Source organism: Oncorhynchus mykiss, chromosome 2 (genome assembly GCF_013265735.2).
Source record: "Oncorhynchus mykiss isolate Arlee chromosome 2, USDA_OmykA_1.1, whole genome shotgun sequence".
Taxonomy (NCBI): Eukaryota; Metazoa; Chordata; class Actinopteri; order Salmoniformes; family Salmonidae; genus Oncorhynchus; species Oncorhynchus mykiss.
In genome coordinates, this window is record NC_048566.1 from 64,416,617 (window position 1) to 64,428,826 (window position 12,210).

At 42.6% G+C, this 12,210-nt stretch overlaps 1 protein-coding gene across 1 annotated transcript; it reads left to right on the forward strand.

Annotated features, from left to right (window-relative positions):
* Window positions 1-11,274: 11,274 nt before the first annotated feature.
* LOC118936791 (sodium/hydrogen exchanger 8-like) lies at window positions 11,275-12,106 on the forward strand. The gene is made up of 3 exons (XM_036934108.1): window positions 11,275-11,630; window positions 11,726-11,887; window positions 12,003-12,106. The coding sequence occupies exons 1-3, from the start codon at window positions 11,498-11,500 to the stop codon at window positions 12,104-12,106; spliced, it is 399 nt and encodes a 132-aa protein (XP_036790003.1). The 5' UTR covers window positions 11,275-11,497.
* Window positions 12,107-12,210: the final 104 nt, after the last annotated feature.

A 12,210-nucleotide genomic window follows, 5' to 3' on the forward strand; every position in this document is an offset into this window, starting at 1 on the left:
TCCTGTCCTGATTGGCGCGCGAAAACAGCAGAGCATTATGGGATTTGTAGTATTAGTGGTGAATGCGCTGTATAATACCGGCGGGCCAGCTCTAGTAGTAATTTGGTATTGTCTCGCGGGCCAAATATAATTACCCCGCGGGCCAAATTTGGCCCACGGGCCAGAGTTTGACACCCATGCTCTATACCATTTGTATTTCATTAACCTTTGACTATTGGATGTTCTTATAGGCACTTTAGTATTGCCAGTGTAACAGTATAGCTTCCGTCCCTCTCCTCGCTCCTCCCTGGGCTCGAACCAGCAACACAACGACAACAGCCATCATCGAAGCAGCGTTACCCATGCAGAGCAAGGGGAACAATTAGTAGAAGGCTAAGAGCGAGTGACGTCTGAAACGCTATTAGCGAGCGTTAACTAGCTAGCCATTTCACTTCGGTTATTTCACAGCCTCATCTCGGGATTTGATAGGCTTGAAGTCATAAACAGCGCAATGCTTGACGCACAACGAAGAGCTGCTGGCAAAACGCACGAAAGTGCTGTTTGAATGAATGTTTACGCTCCTGCTTCTGCCTACCACTGCTCAGTCAGATACTTAGATACTTGTATGCTCAGTCAGATTATATGCAAAGCAGGACACACTAGATAATATCTAGTAATATCATCAACCATGTGTGGTTAACTAGTGATTATGATTGATTGTTTTTTATAAGATAAGTTTAATGCTAGCTAGCAACTTACCTTGGCTTATTGCATTCGCGTAACAGGCAGTCTCCTTGTGGAGTGCAACGAGAGAGAGGCAGGCCGTTATTGCGTTGAACTAGTTAACTGTAAGGTTGCAAGATTGGATCCCCCAAGAAGAATGTGTTCTTAATTGACTTGCCTAGTTAAATAAAGGTACAAATATTTGTAAAAATCGGCGCCGAAAAATACAGATTTCCGATTGTTATGAAAACTTGAAATCGGCCCTAATTAATAAGCTATTCCAATTAATCGGTCGAACTCTACTTTCCACCTTCTCCACTGTGGTCGCATCAATGTGAATAGGGGGGGGGGGGCTCCCTCTGCTGTTTCCTTGACATGTTTCCTTGATATGTTGGATTCATGTCTCAATCAAAATCTAACTTAAATGATAGTACTAAATAAAATCAAACTTGAAATTAGACTTTAACTTGAATCCAAAATATAAATTATTAATATGTAGGCAAACTGGAATTAAAGTCAGACTAAGTCAGTGGCACAGATGGCACTAGAAGATACATCTCCATCAAATGTTGATATTTGGTTGCGTTAAAACCCTGGATGGGAGACCAAAAGGTAGCTGTAGATAGATACATTTTCCAGTAGGATGTTCTGCCTAGACTGTTTTATTTTCTTATAGTGTACAACATTGTAGATCTAAAATTACGTTGAAACAACGTTGAGTCTGTGTTTGTGCCCAGTGGGTACTCTGAAAATATAGCTAGCTAGCTAGTTCAAAGTAATGTTACATGCTACCAATTACTTTACACTGGAAGAAGTTAAGCTGCACCAGAGCGGAAGAGGCAAAGCGAGAGTATTTACAGTACTCTGGCCAAAATCTGTTCGCATAAGAGATGCAGACCAAGTGGGGATTAACATTTTTATTATTCTAATCTTTTTTTCTGGCTTCCAAAAACCTGGAAGCCAGCTGCACAAATGTGTCGGAGGAAACACCGTACAACTGGCGACTGTGTCAGCGTGCATGGGCCCGGCCCGCCACAGGAGTCGCTAGAGTGAGATGGGACAAGGACATCCTGGCCGGCCAAACCTTCCCCTAACCTGGACAACGCTGGGCCAATTGTGCTTCTGCTCATGGATCTCCCGGTCGCAGCCGGCTGCAACACAGCCCTGGATCAAACCCGGATCTGTAGTGACGCCTCAAGCACTGCAGTGCCTTAGACTGCTGCGCCACTCGGGAGGCCAAGTGGGGATTGTTTTGTATGGAGGTCTATGAGAGAGTTTCCAATAACATGAGGCTTATTTGATCTAATAGAGGTTTCAAAATGTTTATGCTGTTACAAATAATGTACTGCTATAAGTGGATGCATGTGGCTTTCTGGGCAACTTTGAGAAAAATGATTTAGTTGTGCCTGTTGTTCACACGCGTATCTGCCCTTTCATTGGCTAGAATGGTCCTTATCTGACTTCCATCTTTGTGACCTTATCTGCCTTCCATCTTTGTGGGCATGAATTTCCATTGTTGAATTTCTTGCCAATATAATTGATATTCCGATGGAATTGAGGAGTACACCACATCAGTCACTGGCTTCATCAATAATTGCATCGATAACGTCGTCCCCACGGTGATTGTACGTACATACCCCAACCAGAAGCCATGGATTACAGGCAACATCCGCACTGAGCTAAAGGCTAGAGCTGCTGCTCTCAATGTGCAGACTACAAAGGGAACCACAGCCGAGAGTTGCCCAGTGACACAAGCCTACCAGACGAGCTAAATAACTATTATGCTCGCTTCGAGGCAAGTAACACTGAAACATGCATGAGAGCATCAGCTGTTCCAGACGATTGTGTGATCACGCTCTTCGCAACCGATGTGAGTAAGACCTTCAAACAGGTCAACATTCAGACGGATTGCCAGGACATGTACTCCGAGCATGCGCTGACCAACTGGCAAGTTTCTTCACTGACATTTTCAACCTATCCCTGTCTGTCTGTAATACCAACATGTTTCAAGCAGACCACCATTGTCACTGTACCCAAGAACACTAAGGTAACCTGCTTAAATGACTACCAATCCGTACCACTCACGTCTGTTGCCATGAAGTGCTTTGAAAGGCTGGTCATGGCTCACATCAACAGTATTATCCCAGAAACCCTAGACCCACTCCAATTTGCATACTACCCCAACAGATCCACAGATGATGCAATCTCGATTGTACTCCACACTGCCGTTTCCCACCTGGACAAAAGGAACACCTATGTGAGAATGGTATTAAATGACTACAGCTCAGCATTCAACATCATAGTGCCCTCAAAGCTCATCAATAATCAAATCAAATCAAAGTTTATTTGGCACGTGCGCCGAACTACTTACAGGCCCTAACCAACAGTGCATTTTTAAGTAAGAAATTGCTATTAGGTGAACAATAGATAAGTAAAGTAATAAAAAACAACAGTAAAAAGACATTGAAAAATAATAGTAGCGAGGCTATATACATGCACCGGTTAGTCGGGCTAATTGAGGTAGTATGTACATGAATGTATAGTTAAAGTGATTATGCATATATGATAAACAGAGTAGCAGCAGCATACATTAGGGGTTTGTGGGGCGGGACAATGCAAATAGTCTGGGTAGCCATTTGATTATCTGTTCAGGAGTCTTTTGTCTTGGGGGTAAAAGCTGTTGAGAAGCATTTTGGTCCTAGACTTGGTGCTCTGGTACTGCTTGCCATGCGGTAGTAGAGAGAACAGTCTATGACTGGGGTGGCTGGGGTCTGGATGGCAGGCAGCTGCCCCAGTGATGTACTGGGTCGTACACACTACTCTCTGTAGTGCCTTGCAGTCGGAGTCCGAGCAGTTGCCATACCAGGCAGTGACCACTCGCATTAACATCTGCTAACTCTGTGTATGTGACCAATAAAATGTAATTTGATTCGATGCAACCCATCACGATTCTCTCTGTTGCAGCTGTAGAACCTTTTGAGGATCTGAGGACCCATGCCAAATCTTTTCAGTCTCCTAAGCGGGAATAGGTTTTGTCGTGCCATCTTCACGACTGTCTTAGTGGGTTTGGACCATGTTAGTTTGTTGGTGATGTGGACACCAAGGAACTTTGAAGCTCTCAACCTGCTCCACTACAGCCCCGTCAATGAGAATGGGGGCACGCTCGGTCCTCCTTTTCCTGTAGTCCACAATCATCTCCTTTGTCACTAAGCTAAGGGCCCTGGGACTAAACACCTCCCTCTGCAACTGGACTCCTGTGCTCCCTGTTCACTCATGACTGGACGGCCAGGCACTACTCCAACACCATCATTAAGTTTGCCGATGACACAATAGTGGTAGGCCTGACCACCGACAACGATAGGGAGGAGGTCAGAGACCTGACCGTGTGGTGCAAGGACAACAGCCTCTCCCTCAACGTGATCAAGACAAAGGAGATGATTGTGGACTACAGGGAAAGGAGGACCGAGCACGCTGCCACTTTAACCATACCTACGTGTACATACTACCTCAATTAGCCTGACTAACCGGAGCCTGCATTTACAGTAGCCACGCTACTGTATATAGCCTTGCTACTGTTATTGTTCACTGTCTTTTTACTGTTGTTTTTATTTCTTTACCTATCTATTGTTCACCTAATACAAATCAAATTCAAATCAAATCAAATGTATTTATATAGCCCTTCGTACATCAGCTGATATCTCAAAGTGCTGTACAGAAACCCAGCCTAAAACCCCAAACAGCAAGCAATGCAGGTGTAGAAGCACGGTGGCTAGGAAAAACTCCCTAGAAAGGCCAAAACCTAGGAAGAAACCTAGAGAGGAACCAGGCTATGTGGGGTGGCCAGTCCTCTTCTGGCTGTGCCGGGTGGAGATTATAACAGAACATGGCCAAGATGTTCAAATGTTCATAAATGACCAGCATGGTCAAATAATAATAAGGCAGAACAGTTGAAACTGGAGCAGCAGCATGGCCAGGTGGACTGGGGACAGCAAGGAGTCATCATGTCAGGTAGTCCTGAGGCATGGTCCTAGCGCTCAGGTCCTCCGAGAGAGAGAGAGAAAGAGAGAATTAGAGAGAGCACTCTTAAATTCACACAGGACACTGAATAGGACAGGAGAAGTACTCCAGATATAACAAACTGACCCTAGCCCCCTGACACAAACTACTGCAGCATAAATACTGGAGGCTGAGACAGGAGGGGTCAGGAGACACTGTGGCCCCATCCGAGGACACCCCCGGACAGGGCCAAACAGGAAGGATATAACCCCACCCACTTTCCCAAAGCACAGCCCCCACACCACTAGAGGGATATCTTCAACCACCAACTTACCATCCTGAGAGAAGGCCGAGTATAGCTCACAAAGATCTCCGCCACGGCACAACCCAAGGGGGGGGGGGGCGCCAACCCAGACAGGAAGATCAAATCAGTGACTCAACCCACTCAAGTGATGCACCCCTCCCAGGGACGGTATGAAAGAGCCCCAGTAAGCCAGTGACTCAGCCCCTGTAATAGGGTTAGAGGCAGAGAATCCCAGTGGAAAGAGGGGAACCGGCCAGGCAGAGACAGCAAGGGCAGTTCGTTGCTCCAGAGCCTTTCCGTTCACCTTCCCACTCCTGGGCCAGACTACACTCAATCATATGACCCACTGAAGAGATGAGTCGTCAGTAAAGACTTAAAGGTTGAGACCGAGTTTGCGTCTCTTACATGGGTAGGCAGACCATTCCATAAAAATGGAGCTCTATAGGAGAAAGCCCTGCCTCCAGCTGTTTGCTTAGAAATTCTAGGGACAATTAGGAGGCCTGCGTCTTGTGACCGTAGCGTACGTGTAGGTATGTACGGCAGGACCAAATCAGAGAGATAGGTAGGAGCAAGCCCATGTAATGCTTTGTAGGTTAGCAGTAAAACCTTGAAGTCAGCCCTTGTCTTGACAGGAAGCCAGTGTAGGGAGGCTAGCACTGGAGTAATATGATAACATTTTTGGGTTCTAGTCAGGATCCTAGCAGCCGTATTTAGCACTAACTGAAGTTTATTTAGTGCTTTATCCGGGTAGCCGGAAAGTAGAGCATTGCAGTAGTCTAACCTAGAAGTGACAAAAGCATGGATGAATTTTTCTGCATCATTTTTGGACAGAAAGTTTCTGATTTTTGCAATGTTACGTAGATGGAAAAAAGCTGTCCTTGAAATGGTCTTGATATGTTCTTCAAAAGAGAGATCGGGGTCCAGAGTAACGCAGAGGTCCTTTACAGTTTTATTTGAGACGACTGTACAACCATTAAGATTAATTGTCAGATTCAACAGAAGATCTCTTTGTTTCTTGGGACCTAGAGCAAGCATCTCTGTTTTGTCCGAATACCCTTTTCTTACTTAAAAATTGCACTGTTGGTTAGGGCCTGTAAGTAAGCAAGGTTTACACCTGTTATATTCGGCGCACGTGACAAATAAACTTTGATTTGATTTAGTGGAGCAGGTTGAAAGCTTCAAGTTCCTTGGCATCCACATCAACAACAAACTAACATGGTCCAAGCACACCAAGACAGTCGTGAAGAGGGCACGACAAAACCTATTCCCCCTCAGGAGACTGAAAATATTTGGCATGGGTCCTCAGATCCTCAAAAGGTTCTACAGTTGCACCATCGAGAGCATCCTGATGGGTTGCATCACTGCCTGGTATGGTAACTGCTCGACCTCCGACTGCAAGGCACTACAGAGGGTAGTACGTACGGCCAGTACATCACCGGGGCCAAGCTTCCTGCCATCCAGGACCTCTATACCAGGTGGTGTCAGAGGAATGCCCTAATTGTTGTCAAAGACTCCAGCCACCCTAGTCATGGACTGTTCTCTCTGCTACCGCACGACAAGCGGTACCGGAGCGTCTAGGTTCAAGAGGCTTCTAAACAACTTTTAATCAAATCAAAATATATTTTATATTTGAGATTCTTCAAAGTAGCCACCCTTTGCCTTGATGACAACTTTGCACACTCTTGGCATTCTCTCAACCAGCTTCACCTGGAAGGCTTTTCCACATATGCTGAGCACTTGTTGGCTGCTTTTTCTTCACTCTGCGGTCCAACTCTTCACAAACCACCTCAATTGGGTTGAGGTCGGGTGATTGTGTCATCTGATGCAGCACTACATCACTCTCCTTCTTGGTCAAATTGCCCTTACACAACCTGGAGGTGTGTTGGGTCATTGTCCTGTTGAAAACAAATGATAGTCCCACTAAGCGCAAACCAGATGAGATGGCGTATTGCTGCAGAATGCTGTGGTAGCCATGCTGATTGTGTGCCTTGAATTGTAAATCAGTCACAGACAGTGTCACCAGCAAAGCACCATCACACCTCCTCCTCCATGCTTCATGGTGGACCACACATTTGGAATTAATCCGCTCACCTACTCTGCGTCTCACAAAGACACGGCGGTTGGAACCAAAAATCTCTAATTTGGACTCATCAGACCAAAGAACAGGTTTCCACTGGTCCAATGTCCATTGCTCGTGTTTCTTGGCCCAAGCAAGTCTCTTCTTCTCATTGGTGTTCTTAAGTAGTGGTTTCTTTTTAGCAATTCGACCATGAAGGCCTGATTCACACAGTCTCCTCTGAACAGTTGATATTGAGATGCGTCTGTTTCTTGAACTCTGTGAAGCATTTATTTGGGCTGCAATTTCTAAGGCTGGTAACTCTAATGAACTTATCATCTGCAGCAGAGGTATCTCAAACGCATTAAGGAGGTTAGAAATTCCACAAATTATTCTCTAACAAGGCAGACCTGTTAATTGAAATGCATTCCAGGTGACTACCTCATGAAGCTGATTGAGAGAATGCCAAGAGTGTGCAGAGCTGTCATCAAGGCAAAGGGTGGCTATTTTGAAGAATTTCAAATATAAGATATTCTGATTTATTTAACATTTTTGTGGTTACCACATGATTCCATTTGTGTTATTCATATTTTTTTGATGTCTTCACTATTATTCTACATTGTAGATAATAGTAAAAATAAAGAAAAACCCTTGAATGAGTAGGTGTGTCCAAACATTTGACTGGTACTGTATATATTTACTTAAACCAAGCAAATATATACAACCATTAAAATATATCTGCCTGCTTCACCTATATTTTGTTTACCCACTGGTTGAATCAATGTTTTTTCCACATCATTGAAATGAAATTACATTGAACCAACGTGGAATAGACGTTGAATTGACATCTGTGCCCAGTGGTTAGCTATGTAGTTCCAATTCTAGTTAGCTTACTAACTACACCCCTACATGGCAAACAAGTAAGTAAGTTAGCTAGCTAGCTAATTGACTAGCTAGCTAACTACTGAAAACACTATCTACCAATATTTTAATTTAGCTTGTTGAACAACCACCAAGCTACTGCAAAATGTAGTTAAATTACTAGCTTGTTGAATAAGCTTCATGTAGTGCACTACTCCCCAACACTGAGTAGTTGAACTAAATTCAAATCTAGGTAATGTTTTCAGTAACCTAGTTAATACATTTTTTGCCATGTAGGGGTGTAGCTAGCTACTGTACTACATACTACTTTTTTTGTACAAAAATACATACATATCAGAGAAGTGTTTAATAGACTAAATGACAAAATGATCTGTTCTTGCATTTCAGATTTACACTGTACATGTGATACTTTTCAGGAAGTAGTTTGGATGTATTCAAAGTAACTTCAGTTAAGTAAGCTATATTTTTCTTGAGGGTAGCTTTAGTGTAGCTTAACTTCTTTCATTGTGATGTACCTGCTAGCTTGGAAAACTATAGGCCTATTTTCAGAGTAGCTTCCCCAACACTGTTAGCCAGATATCCAAAAGAAGCCTGATGTCTTTCGAACAGTTTGACCTGGCTGAGTATCTTTCACGTTAGCTAGTGTGATTTGTAACCCGTCCGAGCCCGCTGACAATGCCCACCCGTTGTCACCGATGGGTGCAATAACCTTTTTCCTGTCCCTCCCTCCCAGTCTATCTGCATGCAAAAATGGCTTTCCTACACACCGAATCTCATTCAGAAATCAGCAATATGACGTCTGATAATGACACCAGCCTCATGCCCTGGATTCTTTTAAGTGACCAGAGTCAACCAGGGATCATACTCACTGTGTTTGGAGCATGTCTCTTTGGAGGTAAAGTTAGATAACTAGCTAGACCGTATACACTAGTCACTTCTTGTGCACAACCCAAAACTAAATGCAATATGTAATTGCAAACCATGTCAGTGCCGTACAATTATACACTACCCCTACAATTACCCCTGTGTTACCCGAAATCCCTCACAAACATGACAACTTTTTTCCCCTCTGGTTTCTACAGCTGTTGTCAGAACCCTCTTGCAGACTCTGAAGCTGCCATATACTGTACTATTAGCCCTTTGTGGGATGTTACTAGGAACACTTAGTTTCCAGTATCCAGAGGTATGGACATACAGTTGAACTCGGACGTTTACATACACCTTAGCCAAATACATTTAAACTCAGTTTTTCACAATTCCTGACATTTAATCCTAGTAAAAATTCCCTGTCTTAGGTCAGTTAGGATCACCACTTTATTTTAAGAATGTGAAGTGTCAGAATAATAGCAGAAAGAATGATTTATTTGAGCTTTTATTTCTTTCATCACATTCCCAGTGGGTCAGAAGTTTACATACACTCAATTAGTATTTGGTAGCATTGCCTTTAAATTGTTTAACTTGGGTCAAACATTTCGGGTAGCCTTCCACAAGCTTCCCACAATAAGTTGGGTGAATTTTGGCCCATTCCTCTTGACAGAGCTGGTGTAACTGAGTCAGGTTTGTAGGCCTCCTTGCTTTCACACACTTTTTCAGTTCTGCCAACAAATGTTCTATAGGATTGAGGTCAGGGCTTTGTGATGGCCACTCCAATACCTTGACTTTGTTGTCCTTAAGCCATTTTGACACAACTTTGGAAGTATGCTTGCGGTCATTGTCCATTTGGAAGATCCATTTGCGAACAAGCTTTAACTTCCTGACTGATGTCTTGAGATGTTGCTTCAATATATCCACATAATGTTCCTTGCTAATGATGCCATCTATTTTGTGAAGTGCACCAGTCCCTCCTGCAGCAAAGCACCCCCACAACATGATGCTGCTACCCCCTTGCTTCACGGTTGGGATGGTGTTCTTCGGCTTGCAAGCATCCCCCTTTTTCCTCCAAACATAACGATGGTCTTCATGGCCAAACAGTTCTATTTTTGTTTCATCAGACCAGAGGACATTTCTCCACAAAGTCCGATCTTTGTCCCCATGTGCAGTTGCAAACTGTAGTTTGGCTTTTTTATGGTGGTTTTGGAGCAGTGGCTTCTTCCTTGCTGAGCGGCCTTTCAGGTTATGACAATATAGGACTCGTTTTAATGTGGATATAGATACTTTTGTACCTGTTTCCTCCAGCATCTTCACAAGGTCCTTTGCTGTTGTTCTGGGATTGATTTTCACTTTTCATACCAAAGTACTTTCATCTCTAGGAGACAGAACGTGTCTCCTTCCTGAGCGGTATGACGGCTGCGTGGTCCCATGGTGTTTATACTTGCGTACTATTGTTTGTACAGATGAACGTGGTACGGTACCTTCAGGCGTTTGGAAATTGCTCCCAATGATGAACCAGACTTGTGGAGGTCTACAATTTTTTTTCTCAGGTCTTGGCTGATTTCTTTAGATTTTCCCACGATGTCAAGCATAGAGGCACTGAGTTTGAAGGTAGGCCTTGAAATACATCCACAGGTACACCTCCAACTGACTCAAATGATGTCAATTAGCTTATCAGAAGCTTCTAAAGCCATGACATAATTTTCTGGAATTTTCCAAGCTGTTTAAAGGCACAGTCAACTTAGTGTATGTAAACTTCTGACCCACTGGAATTGTGATACAGTGAATTATAAGTGAAATAATCTGTCTGTAAACAATTGTTAGAAAAATTACTTGTGTCATGCACAAAGTGGATGTCCTAACCGACTTGGCAAAACTATAGTTTGTTAACAAGAAATTTGTGGAGTGGTTGAAAAACAAGTTCTAATGACTCCAACCTAAGTGTATGTAAACTTCTGACTTCAATTGTATCATATTTATCAAATTATTTAATATCTAAAAGTCTAAAATATACTGTTGAGAAAAGTTTTATTATTTTTATGTTCTGCCTCTATAGACTGGCTACAACCCAAAATTCTGATGTTAATCATAGGCCATATGATAAGAATCAGAATTATGATACCTTTGCTGATATGGATTTGTATTGCTGTCCAGGTCAGTTATTACACAAAGGAGATTGCACACATCAGCCCCAAACTGTTGATTCACACGTTTATGCCCGTGTTGATATTCAGTAGTGCCTTCGAAATTGAATCCCACATCTTCTGGAAATCTTTAATACAGGTGAGGTCTTCCCTGCACTGTTGTTATTATAAACAGGTTGCAATACAATTCATTTTGTGAATTGCCTTATGGTGTTTAAAAGAAACATAAGTTAACAACACTAAAATATGTCACTAGAAATGACTAAAGAAATAACATAAACAGATGATTTAAATTTTGTGTTAAACAGGTACTACTGCTGGCAATACCTGGATTTTTGCTCAGTTCTTCTATGATTGCATTGCTAGTTGTGAAAGTGTATGCTTACAACTGGGACTGGTATGTTGGCATGATGTTTGGAGCCATTGTAAGCACCATTGACCCTTTCATATCAACGGCTTTGTTACGCAGTCTCGGTAAGAATACACATCTTTCTGCAGAAAAATGCAATTTAATGATATCAGCTGTACTGGTAGGATCTCACTATGTCCCTCTCTACAGGAACAGCCAAACCCCTCATACTTCTGATAGAGGGAGAGTCATTGTTCAGTGATGGCGCCTCTATCATTACATTTGAAGCATTCAAAGACCTTGCCACTGATCTTAGTCATTTTGAAGGTACAATGTACAGTATCTATGAAATTACAGTTGTATCTATTTTTGGGTTCAAAGAAGGAATATTCTGTAATCATGTGAATGTTTTCATCCCACAGCAACAACTTTCACCATCAAGCTGATATTGAAAGTCTTCGGGAGCCCTCTTTTAGGGTTCATCATGTCTAAAATCATTATGTTTTGGCTGTCGTACATCTTCAACGATGGACTGATTGAAATAACCATCAGCCTGGCAATGACGTACATCACATTTTACTTCGGTAAGGGAGTTTTTGTTACGTCCTTTTAGAAATGACGTCATTTTGTTTGTTCAATAGCAAGAAATGTATCTTAAATAAATATAATTTGTTTAATGAACATTTTCATGTCATTTAGCTGAATGGCTAGGCATGTCTGGGGTCATAGCTGTCCTCATTATGGGGCTTCTCTTGGACACTGTCAACTTCAGCCCAGAAATTGAAGTGTTTCTTTTACGGTGAGTCTAGATAATTAAATCCACTTTCTGTGGTGTTTTCTGAATTTAAAATAGTTTCTAAAGACAATATTCAAATGTTTCTATAGGTTCTGGGAGATGCTGACCTAT

What these genes read in the sequence shown, in the direction of transcription:
- LOC118936791 (XM_036934108.1), top strand. Translation starts at nt 11,498, where the DNA reads ATGTCCCTCTCTACAGGAACAGCCAAACCCCTCATACTTCTGATAGAG. An exon ending in TGATCTTAGTCATTTTGAAG is followed by an intron (nt 11,631 to 11,725) that starts GTACAATGTACA and finishes TTCATCCCACAG; the next exon opens with CAACAACTTTCACCATCAAG. An exon ending in GTACATCACATTTTACTTCG is followed by an intron (nt 11,888 to 12,002) that starts GTAAGGGAGTTT and finishes CATGTCATTTAG; the next exon opens with CTGAATGGCTAGGCATGTCT.